The following is a 16,578-nucleotide window of genomic DNA, read 5'->3' as shown; positions in this document are numbered from 1 at the left end:
CATATACCAATAAGCTGTATATTTGACATGTCAAGCACATATTTTGCTATATATCTATAAAGCAGCCAGTTATCTTTGTCCTTTTGTTATATATGTATTCACTCTTGTAGGACTTGATGATAAGTCAGGTCCAATGGAATTCTCTTTCCTCATATTCTTGGAATGCATGTAAATCTTCTACACTTCCATGTAAGCAAGCGGAGGTGGCTTGACGCAATATCTACACTGTGCATCTTTAAAATAACTGAAAACTAAGGTAAACTAGGCTATTGGGAGTGTAGCATTCATACTATTATTCTGCTTCTGGTAGCTGAACTAGTTTGTGGCGATTTCGCTTGGGTACCTGCTCCGGACTGCACACCTGTAGTGAGTGGGGGTACATGCGAGGCAAAAAGAGATCTGGGCCCAGTGGGCAATGAATACTGGTGTATGTCCGTGTGCCCTCGGTTAGCGGTGCTTCTCCTGAAGAGGAGGCTGTAACTGGATAATATCTCCTGGTGGAACCCTGCCAGCTACAGCACTGATCAGTGAACAGGATGTAAACAGCAGGGTTTGGGTCAGAAGCGAGCTTTGTCAGACAGTTCATGCGCACTTCACCATTCACTTTAAATGCCTTGCATGATAAGTAATTTTTAGAAACTAATCTTAATGTTGTTTGCATTATAACAAAATACATTGTTCCACTTGCCCTAAGTGAAAAAAGTACTCCAAAATGACTGATACAGCAATAATAATACATTTTGGTGTATGCATGAGGGAAATAAAGAACTTGAGGAGGATGAAGTGAGGAAAATAGAGATGCATGTATTGAAAATGCAGAGATGGTATTTCACTGCCTGATACTGCTTTTTTATCTTGAAATCCCATCATGCATTTATGCAGTTTCTACCAAAAATTGCTTGCCTATATCAAATTACCCGGGGGGTTGTTAGTTAACATAGTGTTGTACAAAAGGAATGGATTTTCCTAAATACATTTATGAAAATATACAGAGTATATTCAAGTAATCACAAAACGTAAACAAGCAGAACTCTTGCATTAAAGGAAAAAAGGGTAACTCATGGCCTTACTCATCTTCATGTTTTCGATTTGCTTTCCATCTTTTAAAAGCCTGTCTAATGCTTGTGGCAGTAAATTGGTTTGCATTTATGTGTGTTCTCTAATGCTCATGTATTTGGATAAAATGTGAAACTGGTTATGATATGGATTATAGGTTGGTATCAAGATCATGAGGGACGTCTGTGCTATGTCTGAGGTACATACAGCTTTTCTACTGGAACAAATCACTCAGGTTTCCTCCCCACCACCACTCAGCCTATTATGCTCCATTTGCTACCTTCAGATCTTTATGCATATCAAGTACTTCCCCACAATGAGGTGGTGGCCAGGTCCATAAAATCCCTTTTCTACAGGGAGTTTGCCCATAGTTGTCGCTTGGAACAGATTCCTTCTTGTTGTAAAAGACCGTATGTGACATAACCGAACACAAAGTATATGAAGTACAGCCAGAAATCCCTGGCTTGTAAGAAAGCAGCTTAGAATATAGCGATCCCTGCGTCTCAGGGACTGAAAATTCTTTAAAGTGGAGTAAAATCTGGGATATGAAAGTGCCTTTGTGAGGGGAAAGGGAGGCATCCCTAGGCAAAGTATCTAGTACTGTGTGATGAATGAGGGCTATGCTTGGACTGAGATGGGATCTGTAAAACCTGCCATGTGTCTGATTTTCTCCAGAGATGCCTCCTCTTTTCTTCTGCCTGGAGGTGGAACCAGGACAGAACCTAACAGTTTGTATTTGTTTTGGGGCTCTGGATACCCAGCAGACAAGTAAGAGTGTAGGTGGACTGTAGGTGTTAAGAAGTCCTGCATAGGTCTGCTGAACGTTCAGAGTACAGCTACTGCTTCTAGGACGGACCAGATATATGTGCTGTAGCGTTGACCAATGTAAATGTTAACGCGCTTAAGACAGAGGTGCCACTGAACTCCTTCTTAGTGGAACTCTTCCATGTGACTGAGAGTATTTGCTGTTTACTACAGTTAATCTTGCCCAGAGAAACTCTCAGCTGTTGGCTTCATCATCCCAACGTATAAATGCATTGCTGGAGAGACTGAGCGCTTCATAGATTTTTAACAAAAAACACAATTGCTCTGAAGAGCACTGGCAGGGAATCTGAATTTCCAAGGTACGCAACAACATACTTGCATTTTTAATCTTTCAGCATTACCTGTTTTTCCTTAATTTCTTGTGACACTGCTGCTTTTGGAACAGTGCTTGCTTGTGTATAAGCATTCATCTTTAGTATATGCTTCAATTGATTTAAACCAGTTTTCTTCTTAGCTTCTGTGAAGAATTTCTTTGATGTGGTGCTGCTGTCATTCTTACAGCATACTCTGTGATGTTTGTGAAATGATGCAATTTATTACAGTATTTCTATAGTTTTCCTTTATTTTGGTTTGTGGTGTTTGCTATGCTAAGTGGGGTCCTTGTAGTGGTGTTGTAGATCCTGGTTTTGTTCTCCACTAGCCTCTTCTAATACATGGATCATCATCTTTGTATCTGGAGTGCCGGAAAACTGTCAGTTCACTGTGAATGTCATTCAGCGTTGGGAAGCTTCCTTTACTTGCCAAGTTCTTATGCTTTGAAGAGAGATAATAATGAATCTTTCAGTTGTACTTGTTTAGGTGGCTGGTGGTAGTTCAGGGTGGGTTGGTTGGTTTGTTTGGGAGAAAGGGTTGAAGTATATGTTCACTATGAATAGATCTGTTAAGTATTCATTTCATGCCTTCAAATTGAAAGACTGTCTCTGTAATTGGAAGACATTTTGTAGTTGATCTAGAGTACAAAAAGCAAGTAGGGAAAAAAACATTTCTCCTGCACAGCTCATGTAAAACTGAACCATTATTCAGACTTTGCTAATAAGCACAGGCACGCAGCTATGAAAATGAGTTAAATGAAAGCCATTAATATGCATACATGCATTAAGTGTTACAAAACCTGCTTTGGTAAGGAACAGTTACCTGGTGACACAGTTGCTTGCACGTGCACTGTGAGGTTTAAATCTTGTCCAGCTGGCGTTTCTTCCACAGTTTTAACTCTCAGTCTTTCAACTAAATCACTTTCCCACTGAGGGTCGTCTTATTTGATTTTATCTGTGATAGCCCATGATAATCTCATGTGTCCAGGGAGTCCATCAGAAGACTCTTTTCTGCAGTACATGACTCCTGGGTGTCACGCTCTGCAGTGCTGAACACCTGGTCCCAACTGGCCCACTCCCAAGCCTCTTCAAAGTCCTGTTCCTAAGCAGGCACTGGCGTATGAACTTGGATTAATTAGGTGTATCCAAACAAGAGGCTGGGAAGCAGTGTGAGAGTAATTGATAGAAAAGGGTGGGTGCATACCTGTCTTCATCCATTTTACGGAGTTTCTGTGGCTGCCAGAATCCTGGGTGTTAGACAGTATTTGCCCTGAGTTGCTGTGCCTGTGTCATTATGAGGCCCATCCATTGCAGCCTGAGGCTTTCCAAAGGGTGATGTCCTCAGACTGCTCGATGCTGTGTAGGCAGATACAATCTGCTTGGAGTTGGGTTCTTTGATTAAAAGAATTGGCATATGCAAAGTTAACTACAGTGGCCAGCGGTTGTTTCCTGAGTGAAGTCTAAGTTTAAGGCTTTATAGGCTAAAGGCTAGCAATCATTATTCAAAAGATCACTTCATATCTGTCGCAGTGTCACGTTAATGCCTTTTGGAGGGTTTTAAACAGATGTGCATTTGATTGTGTTATCCCTGAGCATGATGAGTAGGATAGAAAGCTTGGTGTTAAAAGTGATAGGCTAAGATACTCTTTTGAAGACGCAGGAACTGAAACTGAAAGCTGTGGTGTCAGTGTTTGAAGCTGATAGTGAGGTAATGATTTTGAGGTGTTACTCAATTGACCCACCACGTTTTAGCAGTAAGTAAAAATATTGGACTATGCTTGTCAAGTGGTTTGGGCTGTGCTTGTTGTGTGAATATTTGAATATATACTGAAGTACCACAGAGTGTACATATGGAACAGTGTTCACTAGTAACGCTCCTGGCTATGTTTAAACAAGTCTTCTGCATTCCTGCTTGTCTTTGTCTTACAATGTTTTTCATACTGTATTTTTGTCTATATAGTTCCCTTGATGTTGTAAAATTAGACTTTTGATCCCTGACTTTGTCAGGGACAAGGTTTTCATACTAATTTAAGGACGTTTTCAGTAAAAACAGAACCTAATAGTTCAGATTATTGCTACCTGCTCATACTGGGCTTGGAGAAACATGTCAAAGGTACCCTGCATTTCTGTGGCCTCTTGGATTTGGGTTGAGATGGGTCCTTCATTTGTCTTCCCTTTTTTCATCTTTTCCACCCCTGCCACCCAGTCACTGGTGTTCTTCAGCAAAGGCTTGAAATACTTGGGATGACAGCACAGTACATGGATTTGTAACATTCTTTAGAAGCAAAGTACTGCAAAGCAGTGGAAGTGAGATTCTTTGTGTGTATTACTTGCCCAGGAAACGTACATGGGGAATGCAAGGGCGTTCCCGGGGACAAAAATGTCAGAGCGAATGCTGACCTTTAACTTCACTTAAAAGGCAAGTTGAGTTCTGTGTGTTTCTGTGTGTGCTATGCAGTTAACCATCAGGTATCCACACTGACATTAGAATATTAGCATTTAAAAGCTCATCAAACAAATCTGTAAGTTAGGGTTTATTTAAATTTTAGGACCTTAAAAGTGTTTTGCATGGTATGATGCACTAGACAGATGAATGTGCTGTGGAATTCATTCAGGCAAATTACAGTTTAAGGATACGTACCATGTTGCTGCTGTCTAATTACTTAATACTGAGCACAGCTCCAGAATAGTGAGAGGAACTGCATAAAATTATCCGGTTGACAGCTCAGTCTTCAGGGAGTTTTAAACTGTGAGGAAGAACAAATAGCTGCTCTTTATTCAAAGGTTTAGGGCTTAGACTGTGTGGCCAGGTAGACAGAGTTAAATTATCTCCAGGCCAGGGTCATCTTCTCTGCTTTCCTGGGTTGAGGCCCCTCTGCTTACTGTAAATCAGTCCAGTGGCTCCATTCAACTGATCTGCTGACAAGTGAATGATTAACTGAAAACTATCAGCCAGACAGAAGATGAACACTGCTAAACAACTGTAAAGTAAAATAACTCTTGAATACGGATTACCTGATTAAGTTATTTGCCAACAAGTTACTTTAACTGACTGAAGTTCAAAAGCTTTGGGTTTCACAATAAGAAGTGCTAACACAGTTTCTTTAAAACCTCTCCATGAATGTAAGGCAAATACCCTGCCCCATCTGAACAAGCAAAAGGTGGCTGTTGCTACAATGCAGAGTCTCTGGATCTAGCAGTGCCTACCCAAAACCACGAAACTCCAAAATGGGGAAAGGGCAGGTCAGGATGGGAAACTTCCTCATTTCTTCCTGTGCGGACTCTACCGAAATGGAAGCTTGTGATCCAGTTGACTTGGAGCTCATGTGTACACAGTTACAACACGCTGATCAAAACACTGATGTATTTTAAATAAAGCCAGGCTGCTTCTCTGGTTTGTGTTTGGAGAGTGCTTGGATGACTGTCAGTGTCTGACACATGAGTGTAGTATTATGCAGGAATACTTCTGCAGCAGGAGCATCCAGAAACAGGATCTTCCGAATTGCTATTTGCCAGGTACTTGCCAATACCTGCAACTGTTGAAATCAGCGTTGTCATGTCTCGTCAGGCCCAAATACAAGTCTTGTGAAGACACGCTTGTAGAACATGGGGCTCCTCCACAATCAATAGAACAATTTCCTGATGAAAACCTGTGGGGTTTTGGGGGCACCTGGGTGTAACATCAGCTAAGACAGTGGAATGGGCTATGGTGTTTTCACACTTGCTCATTCTTTACACAGCAGTTGAAATCCCGAGGATCATTTCAGGTATTTATATGGAGGAAGCTGAAATGTCATAGGCTTTCACCTCACCCTGAGCGTTACCCTTTGCATTAGATATTCTTTGCCTCTTGAGCCTGGTCTGAATGATGAACATACAAGTTTAGAGACCATAGCAGATCCTCAATGAACACGAGGTTTTAATTTAATGGATGCGTGGTCTGTTCTGTTAGACCGAATCCATGCTGACTCCTGGCTGTCCTGCACTTTTAGATCTAGGTAACAAAATAAAGTGGAAGTGATACTGACATTGAAAGAGCTTTTTTGCCGGAATTTGTATTTTTATAACTGTTTTACGGCCTAAATCTGCCCAGGAAAACTTACCAAGTTACACTTTGTTTTAAGAGGTCTAGTTGAATTTTAACTGGGGTATTGAAATTTACCCTGTAATTTCAGAGGGTGCTGAAATAGTTCCCTAAATAGTGCCAGATACTATGCAAACCTATCTCATTTTTCTGCGTTATTCCTTCCACTTCCATTATAGCAGCTGGTTCGTTTAATGAAGGCCTTGCCAGTAGATTGTGGGCACCCTTAAACACACTGAGGAGTTAAACTGAAACCCCTCTTGTGCGCAATTTTTTTTTACTATTATTTTTACCAGAGCGGCAGCTGATTTTCAGGCGTTTTTGCGGGGAGCCGCCCAGCAGAACCGGGAGCATCCCCCGGGGGCGGGGGGGGCTGAAACCTAGCGGTAGGGACGGGGAAAAGCGGGAACTTGTAATTAAAAAAAGAAAAAAAAAATTTTTTTTTTAAAAAGAAGGTGGGGTGACACCTCGCCTCCCGGCCCCGGCCTACAGCCCGGGGCAGGACGGGGGTCTGGGCCCCGCGGGGGGCCCGGGGGTGGCAGCGGCTCCAGGCGGCGCCCGGCCGGCGGTCGGAGGGCTGCGCGGGCAGCCTGGGCCGCGCCGCGCCACGCCCGAGACCGCGGACTGGCGCCGCGGGGGCGGAGGGGCGCGGGAGGGCGGCCGCGGCCAGGCGCTGAGCCCCGCGGGCGCGTCCGTGGGCGGGCCGGGGCGGCTCGCTCGCCTCCACGCGCCACTCGCGGGCTCGGCCCCGCGCCTCCCCCGCGTTCGTTTTGCCTCGGAGGACGTTAATGTTCCGCCGCCCCCCCCCTCCGGAGCCACGGCCGCACGTGCGGGGTGCGTGCGTGGGCGGGCGGAGGGAGGGAAGGAGGGGGGCCGCGCGTGCCGCCGTTGCTGCACCGCGCGGTGGAGTTCGGGGGGGGCCGCGTGCGCGGCCGTTGCCGCTCGGCGCTGCGGTGAGGCGCGGCGCGGGGCCCTGCCTGCCGGGCGCCCTTCCCGCCGCGGCGCTGGCTTCCTCTCCCAGGTGGAGCCGCCTTTCGCCTTTTTTCGCCGTTGGGGCCGCGTGTGCGTTAGCCTGCGGGGCTCCGGGGGCGGGCGCGGGGCAGCGCGACGCCGCCGGGCAGGAGATGGCCGTGCGGGAGAGCGGCGGCGGGCGCTGGCGGGGGCAGCCGCGCGGGGCCGCTGGACTGGGAATGTGAGAAATTTGTAACTTCCTACAAATCAGGGAGCTGAGAAATAGTTGTGAACAGCTTGGTTTCGTTCCCGAGCTACGCGAAGTGCGGCGGAGCCGGTGGTCTCGCTTGTGCGGTAGGTAGGTGCGGGTTCATCTTACTTGCTGCGCTTCTCTGCCAGTCGTTCGACGAGGGGTATGCCCGAGGGAGTTACCTGCACCGTGTTTACTCTTTTTGCTCCCAGTGGTTTGCAGCCAATACGTAGCTGGTGTTTTGGAAGAGAGCAGTGAACCTGAGGGAGAATACCACCGAGGTCTTGTCCTGAAAAACTAAAGCTTTTTAGGCAATGCTGTCTTGCAGAGATTCAGGTATCCTTGAGGAATTTAATTTTGTGTGGAGGTTAATTAAAAGGCAGTTGTAAAGTATTAAGGCTTAAGCTGTTTTGACAGCTCGTCTTTTTTTAATATTTATGTGAATTTTCCTTCTCTAGCAGCTCTTAAAGGTGTAACTGTTCTGCTTCTAGATGTGCAGTAATTTTGCAGTATGGAATGTGAATTTCTTATTCCCCTTTAAACTTAAGATATGTTTTCGTGCTGGTACTGCATTTTGTTTCAACACAGTAATGTCACTTGAATACGTTATGGTTCTTCCAGTTATTTGGCACTGAACATTTCTATGAATATCACTTAATGCAGTATTCTTGTAGCTAAGTTTTTTTTGTAACTCCTTTCAAACATACATTAGGTGTGTTTACAGACTTATGCAGAATGAATCTGTATTTTTAAAGGCTGCTGTTATTCCATTTTGGGTTCTTTTAGTGTTGCTTCAGTCTGACTGTCTAAATATAGTTCTGATTTTTTTTTTTTTTTTTTTTTTTAGTCTTCACCTGCATGTCAATCTCCTCAATGACTGTATTAGTTCACATATTACAGTCATTGAGGAGATTGATGTGCAGTTGAAGACTGTAAAAAAAAAAAAAAATCATAATTATATTCGTTCTAGTAATAGTTAGAACTAATGATAAAAAAGGAAGGTGTGTATGGAGGAGTGTTTTTCTGAAGGCTTTAAGATACCTTAGATTTCAGGAAAAAATGTTACTAGCTTTTGGAAAGCATTTTGGAAAGTTCACTGTTAATATTGTCAAGATAGTCTCCATGCGTGGTATTTCTAATAACTTAAAGCTAGAAAACTGACCTGTTTCTTAAAAGATATTTTGAGATACTCGTTTAGGTCAGAAACTTGCACATGTCAGTGAGAAGTACTGGTTGTTTTACAACCTTGACAATTTTAAAGCTGAAGAAGTAGTTACTAGTGGTTACATGATGATGATGAATTGTGTTAAATTTGCTTTCCAACCTTAATTTCCACCTTTGATTGTAAATTACAGCCTTACCCCATCTGACATTATTGCACCAAATTCTGTTACATATGCATAAGCAACTGTTCTCTGAATCCTTATAGCATTGAAACACCTTCTTACTCTCTGTGCAGTACTGAAATACGTGAGAGGTCAATGTATGCTCTTACCTGCAGGAGTTTGTAAACTGTCCTTGAAGAATGGACATAAAATACTAGCTGTAGTTGCACTGATGTAACTTGAGGAATCAACTGGTGGTGAACTGGCCATGCGATTTGGATATTGCTAAAGGCTCTTTCTCTTACTTGCCTTTTGTGTTCTGATAATTAAGTTGTTGCCTTTTCATTATCCAACAGCCTTATGGTTTTAGGTAGCCGTGAATTCTGTAGAGCACAGACTTCAAAAGTGTGTTTTCTGGATTGTGAACTGTAGCTTGGATTTACATTATTTTAAAATCCAGATATATTCTGTTGTATGGATTTTATGCTTTTGCCAATTATAGTGCATAAAATCCAGTAACTTTCTCCATGTTCAATGCATTAGCAATAACGTCAATCTTAAATAGATCAGAATTCTCCCGTGTTTATGTAGTGAAACAGAGGGAGAACAGTTAGTGACTTCTGTTGAAGGTCATGTAAAAAAAAGGGCAGTATATCTGGAATCGAAATTTAGGGTTCTCTCGCTTAATCTTCATCAAGGGGGGCAAAATGAGGCTGGGTTTATTTGCTTTGTGTTTACTGAAGCCTGACTGCCCTCTTACGTAGATCTGACTATGTTGCAAGTGGCTGGTATCAGCTGTCTGTAAGACCTCTTGAAAGTAGCTCACAGTGCTGTTGCTACAACTTTTGATCTGTGCTATCCTTAGGCATGTACATTTAACTTTAATTGGACCTGATGTGTAGCAAGTGTAATGCAAAGTTGATTTTTTTTTTAATTTTATTTTTTAATGTGCTCTGCTGTTCGTGTAAGTTATACTGTCTGAGGCACATAGTGATCTTTCCAGGTACTATGGACACAGACTAGAGGTAAAATTATTATGGACCTGTGTTCAGGATTAGAAGACAGCGGCCTTTTATTGGCTGTATTTGGTTTTTAGACCCATTTTATTACTTAGGGTTTGCTTACCACAGCAAAGAACCTGTGTTCTGTCATGTAGTAAACATGAATCCAAATAGATCTGGTCCAATTCACGAATCTTGTTACGAGTAATTTACTGGAGCTTATTTTGGGAGGTGGGGCAGAAGGGATGTTCTTGAATGCAGTAGAATCGTGGGAAGTAAATGTTTGCCTGACTTCTCCAAAGTAAATTTCATAGAGACAAAAAAGAGGAGTTAATTCTTTCTTTCCCTTGGTTGCCTTTTCACTTTACCTGCTATCCTTTTCTACAAGTAGAAAGAATCAGTTGAACTGGACTTTGCCCACATTGCTGCAGAGTAGTGGTTTGCTTTCCATAGTGGTGATACTAAAGATTTTAAAAAATGCAAGTTAGTGGGTGGGTGTGTAAACAGGGAGCAGTCTTTTTCCTTTATACCAATGGCTGGATTGTCAATTCTCCTCTCAAATTGTAGTTAGAAGGGGGTGTGGAGATAAGCCAAGGATTGGCCAGAGTATTTTGGTTAGTACTCTCCTCTTTCTTCAGCTGTAGTATTTCTACACTGGTTTTTAGTGTTCTCATATTAAAAATCGTATGTATATAGTATTTAAAAGGATGGCCTGTGTGAAACCTGTTTTTTTCAGAACTTAGTTATTCAACAGCTTTTGGCCATCCATCTCTCTTTCCAGATTAGCGATCTGTGTTTTGCTTTTGACTCTTTCTGAAGCATGTGACTTCTCCTACAGTCCCTGGCTCTCCTCATCCTGAATTTCTATTGCATTGGATTGTGAATATCTTGACTCCCATTTCCTGTGTGTCAGCTGCTTGTCTGGTAACAAGAGAGTGGGACTCTCTGTTTCATCATAACAGCGGCTGAGAAAAAGTTGACTTTCTGGGCTTCTTTCTCAGAGATTATGTAATGTTCAGTGATATGTTGAGTCATTATCAGGATATTTGTGGAGAAGACTGAGGAAGTGATGAAAAGTATGCCAAAGATGATACTTTCTCTGAAATAAGAGGAAATAGAGTAACGTTTATAGCAAATAATAGGACTGTCTCCTGTATCTTGCTTTCTGTTTCTGCATGTGTGGGTTCCTTCTGTAATTGGAATCACACTCAGGTGGGATTTTCAGCAGCTGGTTTTACTGGTGACTCAGTCCTAGAGTTAAGTCTTTCTAGGCAGATGATTAGTGTATAGGGAAATGCCCGTTCTCTTCCCATGGGTGAGTATAGATCCTGGTGATTCTTCCAAGTATGCTTGCAGGAAGACTGTCTTTCGGGTTTTTTGACTGTTCTTGTCTCTGCTTCTGATGTATTACTCAGAGTTGGAGTGAGTATGATAGCTGATTTGCACTGGCATTAGAGACGTTTAAGGCAATTTGGCTGCAGCTGGAGAGTACTCACCCAGCAGGTGAGTACACAGCTTTCTAATCTAGTTTTGAAGATTTTTGGCAGAGATTGACTCATAAGCACCCAGAACAAAGGTCTTTGGTATCATCTTCAGGCCATTATCATTTAAAAAAAGAAAATGTTTCAGTACAGAATAAAACAATCTGATTAAAGTTCAGAAACCTTTTCTAGTACAGTTTGAGCCTAGCTTATGTAGAAAGGAGTAAAAGGAGGTTGCCGTGTACCAGTAAACTATATATGTTTGCCTGTTGCATGTAGCTATTATGAGGTTGCACAAAATATTTTATTGTAAGGCATTCAGAAAATTCTTCATTTGTGGGTATAGTAGATCTATATTTGTTCTCATAGTGTCAGGGCTCTGTTATTGCCATGCTCTTGCCTCTGGTGAAGTAAGGATCAGCCTGAAATCTGACATTGTTGTGGCTTCCTGCAGGAAATGGTGAAAATACTGCTTGCTTTTTGACGGCCACCATGGAGAAAATGGACACTGTAGCTGTTGATAGGCTTGAAACTTTGCCAGGAGGGTGCCTGACTTCTGTTCTCCTCTCATGCATTTGTCTGTACTTTCCCCTGTTCCAGGCCTAGATACTATAACAACTTAAAAGTTTTGGCTTTTGCTGGACAGCACTGGTCTAAGCGTTAACCTGTCTTGCATTATCTACGTGTTCTTTCACTAGTGCTCAAGTATGATTTAAGGGGTATTTATTTTGCTACCTGGTTTTCTAAAGTTCCTTCTCCTTTGTGCCTATTATCAAAGTTGAGGCCAGGTGGTACTTGTTCTTAGTTGCAGGAAAAGCTATAACCAGAGGCAGATGCTTTCCAACTGACAGTGTCTGTTAAATTCACTTGCATCTGGCAACCTTCAAGACACTGCAGTTTGCACTTTTGAAGCTGTGGATGAAAATACGTCTCTACTGTTTGCTCTTTGTTATTACTTCATGTAGTTACCACAGCATTAGTGGTTTTACCTGCTACTAAAACTACAGCTGTGCTCATAAACTACAGCATTAAGGCAAAAGATTAAGGCAAACCTATCCCTATTTCTACAGTCAGACCTACAGTTCAGATAAAAGAAGCTCTAAAGAGCTGATAGACTTGTGGCAAATAGAAATTGAAAGAAAGCTCTGATCCACTGGAGCTTAGTGGCAAACTGATAATGCGTTTCTTCCAAGTTTGTCAGTTCAGCTTAGTGTTGGTGACCCAGGCACAACTCAGAGGAGATGCCTCAGGGAAAGAAAATAATCACAACCAGTGATCTTCCAGGCAGCTTAAAGAAAGAAAAACAAACATTGCAGTTTCAGCTTCTCAGATGATTTACTCTTTTTCTCTCCAGTAAGATGAATAAACTCTTCCTGAATTAATCTGGGTGACACTTCCTCCTTTTGTTTTCTGTAGATCTTTCAACTTTAGATCTGGAATAAAGCTCAGTCTTCCAAGTGATATTCTTTGGACTACAGCTTTTAATCCATACTGCTCCTGTACTGGTATTTAAAACTATGACACCAAGAATAAAAAGTGAAAGGGGTGAGAGAAGCGCAGTCTATATTGTGAGAATGAGTGCAAGCATGTTGGGAATCTTTGTAATTAATATCAGTTTACAGGAGGAGAAAGACAGTGAGTGATATTAGTCAGGGAACACCTAATCAGTTTTAAAGCTCTACTTGTTTTCCTGTGATGAGCAGGAGGACAGATAAACACAGGGACTTGTGCTCAGTTCATAGTGCTGGACCTGAAGTGGCTAAAGATTGACAATAAGTGCTTAGTAAAGTCTAAGCTTAGTGAAACACTTACTGAAAGTGGTGCCTATTGACTATTTTAGTAGACCTCTTACAATGGAGAAGAGCACAGATCTTAATTTTAGTATGTGGCAATGGGTGAAGAACAGTCTTAATCCCATGCCAGTATAAAATTGTGGAAAATGGGAACTGTGCCTTGTTGTAATAAAACTTTTAACAGTGGCTTGCTAAAGAAGAGAAACCGATTTGAAACTCAAGGTTTGTATAACTGGCTTGGATGGGCTGTGTTATAGTGAAATAAAGGCAGGGGGAAGCTTAACCCTGCTCAACCCTATAATTACCTAATCAGTGAAGTAGGGAGCAATAAAATTAAGGTAAATGCAGATGTAGCTAAAAATAATTCTCAAAATATGTTGCAGTATGGATGATCTATCACTTAGCTGTGATTACAGTGGTCTCAAATACTCCTTTTTGTTTAAAATCACCAGATAGATCTTTGAAAATTACTTAATTTTCAATGGCTGCAGGAAGAATAATAACATGAAGTTTGAACCAGAGACGTGATCTGGCTTTTGAGAACAAGAAAAATAGTCAACTGACTGACTGAGACTAGTTGGGTATCAAGTACAAATCTTTTCACTGGATTCCAGGGCTGTGGCCTTTGTGCCAACATAAATATGGGTGTCTCTCTAATAGCAGAATTGCACGGGATTAGTTTGTGCTTTTTGGAAATTTATGATATGAAATGTACACTTCACTTTTATACTTCCCTGTTTTAAGAAAATAGGGAGTTAAATGTTGAACTGGGCGCTCCTTTTTCCTCTGGGTGTTTTGAAGAGAACTGAGGTCTCCTCTTTCTAAAAAAAGTTTTCTCATGTTTGTAAGTTGGTCAGACACACAGTGTTCTGAAGGCTGAACTGCATTCACTACAACACTTCAGGTGGCCGTGCAGGCCTGAACAGAGGGTTGTAGCTACGTAGCAATAATTTTGGCTGCTCTTAGGCAGTGCTGAAGTTCCTGTTGTTTGCAGTGGGCTCTGGTAAACAATTGACTTGTGCTCAAGGCAGATGTGGAGAATACTGTCCCTCACTGAGTGAAGAGGCATCTAGTTAATACTAAGCGCTCTGCCTTTTTGATGGCTTTATCCTCTCTCTTGTCTTGTGCCCTGCTCAAGTTCTGCAAGGAAGCTAACTGTTCTACTGAAGGGAATGGACGACCTTACTGTTCTGCTAAACACAAAGTATGCCAAGTATGGGGGAAGAGGGAACAGAGGAGGTAAATATTCAGACAGACACATGATGCTACCTGTGTCCCTCTCTAAAATTCCCATGAAAAAATATTTTTTTCTCATGTCGTCTTTCATCTCTGATGTGATAATTAAATACACTCAGCATGTTCTGACAAATCTGAAATGCCCTCTGGTACAGACTCATGCAGTTGAAAACCTTTGTTTTTGAAATAAACTGTTCTGAATGTACATGTTAGTGGCTTTTCTCAGATGTCTGATACCAGGTTGTCATCTTTAATTATTTCTCCATGCTCTAACTTTGTTCCTTCAAAGTATTGTCTGTAGTGGGCCCAAATCTGTTTTCAGTGTATCTACACAACTTAATGGTTTTTTGGGTGCACTTGGGTCCTTAGAGAACGTGAGTGATTTCAGTGAAACAACAAAGGGCCACAAGCATGAAACAGTTTGCAAAATCGCAATGATTATGGCTGTATATGTGCATAGTAAAGTGCATTTCCTGCCAGGAAAGGTTCTTGTCACACAGGTTTCAGCACTGTGAGTTAAGTGTTCCTGTACTTAATTTTCCTTTTATGTTTACTTTAAGATTACATGATGGAATTCACGTTTTCTCAAGAAAAGCTGCGTATCCGGGATCAATACCATTGAAGATATCTTCTGATTGCAACACCCAAAGCAGGGTCCTGTAACAAAATTGTCAAAAGAACACATACAATGGATCTCAAAGAAAGCTGCCCAAGTGTTAGCATTCCCAGCTCTGATGAACACAGAGAGAAGAAAAAAAGATTTACTGTAAGTATGTAAGAGTGTAAGCACTGTAGGCAAATGTATAGGCTATTAATACCTAGAAGTGCTACTTTTTTTTTTTTTACTAGTAAGCTTGGTATTATTTTCAACAGGTTTATGGAAATCTGTTCACTTGCTCTTGTGAGTACTGGCCATAGTCCAGTGTGAGAAGTTGTGAATGTTTTACAGTGTTTAACTGCGTTGCTTTCTGCAAAGAGAATTTGGCTTTACAAATTTCTGGTATTTTTACCCCCAAGTAGCAGCATTTCATCATATAAAATACATAAGTGTCCAAATGCAGGGATAACATTTTGGTACCAAATCAGATTAAGATTTGGCATCTTACATGTTTTTTCATGAAAACGTTTATTTTGTAAAGGAGTAAAGTGTGGTTTTGTTTTGGTTGGTTTTTTTGTTTTGTTTTTTTAAATGGACAGTTTTTTCATAGATATCCTATTATAGTTTTATAAATTTTTTTGTGTAAAAGAAAAATAAATAATGTAAAACATCAAATTTTTGAAAGACCTTTTTTCTGCTTCCTTCCTGTTTTCTGATTCTAATGCTTATGATTTTCTTCCGATCCAGTTCCCATTTCCACTCCTTCTCATTGCCCTCCCTCTTACTTTTTTGGCCTCCCAATTTGACTCGCTTTCTGGAAGTAAAGTCTTCCCATTCTGTGGGGAAACTCTTTGCACTGCATAATGAAAAATAAAGTAGTGTGGCATGGATTTTTGTTTTGCTTACATGTATGCAAGGATATAAGCATCATAGTACTTCCTTTAAAAAGCTCAAACTATTTCATTTATCTTGTGCAACTTCCTCTAAGCTGCCTCCCCCCCCCCCCAGTCACTTAGTCACTCTTCAGATGTGGAATGCAAACACCCTTAGACTGAATTGCTGTCTGAAGAATACAACAAAACAAAGATTTACTTTGAGTTAGATATCTGTCCTCTCCACTTCCCTTCCTCAGAGAAGAATAATGCTTTTTGATTCTAAAAGTTTATCAAGATGTAATTTGGGGAAGGAGTGTGCTGGTAAAGGGAGCAAGCAAAAGAGAACTTTACTAATACTTTAAACTGCTGTATGCATGTGAAACTCAAATGAGCACGAAAACCTTCATAACAGTGTAAACTTGAGCAAAACAGGTTTGTTTTATTGCGTCAGTGCTGGCAGTCCTGCAGTTAAAATGTGCCAGTGTGGTACATTTGTGGTACATACTGGTGGTGTGATTTCCAGGTCATTTTACCTAAAGATCTGTGTTACAACCTTAGCAACTTAGAAGCGCTTTCTTTAGGTGTGCCTTTTAGAAAGTTGTACAAGCAAGAGTAGGAATCTTCAGAAATTGGGGGTTAGGGGAGGAATCCAACCCAGCTTGCACTGTGTGGAGATACACTTTGTCTTGGCGGCTTCTGCTTTCTGCATCAATTAGCAGCTTGACAAGAACTGCTTTTCACAGCCAAGCTTTTGAGTATTATCGCATATATTTTGGGATTTAATAACAGAAG

The 16,578-nt window shown here is 41.5% G+C and overlaps 1 protein-coding gene across 12 annotated transcripts in view; it reads left to right on the top strand.

Annotated features, from left to right (window-relative positions):
• Window positions 1–16,578, top strand: part of SGK3 (serum/glucocorticoid regulated kinase family member 3) — a 62,037-nt gene that overhangs the window by 17,468 nt on the left and 27,991 nt on the right. For 4 of the 12 annotated variants that reach the window (XM_075141720.1, XM_075141708.1, XM_075141717.1 and 1 more), the window contains exon 2: window positions 14,874–15,079. In XM_075141720.1, coding sequence (XP_074997821.1) covers window positions 15,002–15,079 — 78 coding nt within the window. In that variant the 5' untranslated portion in view covers window positions 14,874–15,001. Of the gene's footprint in view, window positions 1–6,948; window positions 7,111–7,192; window positions 7,298–7,381; window positions 7,586–7,689; window positions 7,814–14,873; window positions 15,080–16,578 lie in introns of those variants that run through there. The other 8 variants (XM_075141722.1, XM_075141718.1, XM_075141709.1 and 5 more) reach the window with 7 other exon arrangements.

The sequence above is a fragment of the Calonectris borealis genome, chromosome 2, assembly GCF_964195595.1.
Source record: "Calonectris borealis chromosome 2, bCalBor7.hap1.2, whole genome shotgun sequence".
Taxonomy (NCBI): domain Eukaryota; kingdom Metazoa; phylum Chordata; class Aves; order Procellariiformes; family Procellariidae; genus Calonectris; species Calonectris borealis.
The sequence above is the reverse complement of the archived record's forward strand: the minus strand, read 5'-3'. Positions and strand labels throughout refer to the sequence as shown.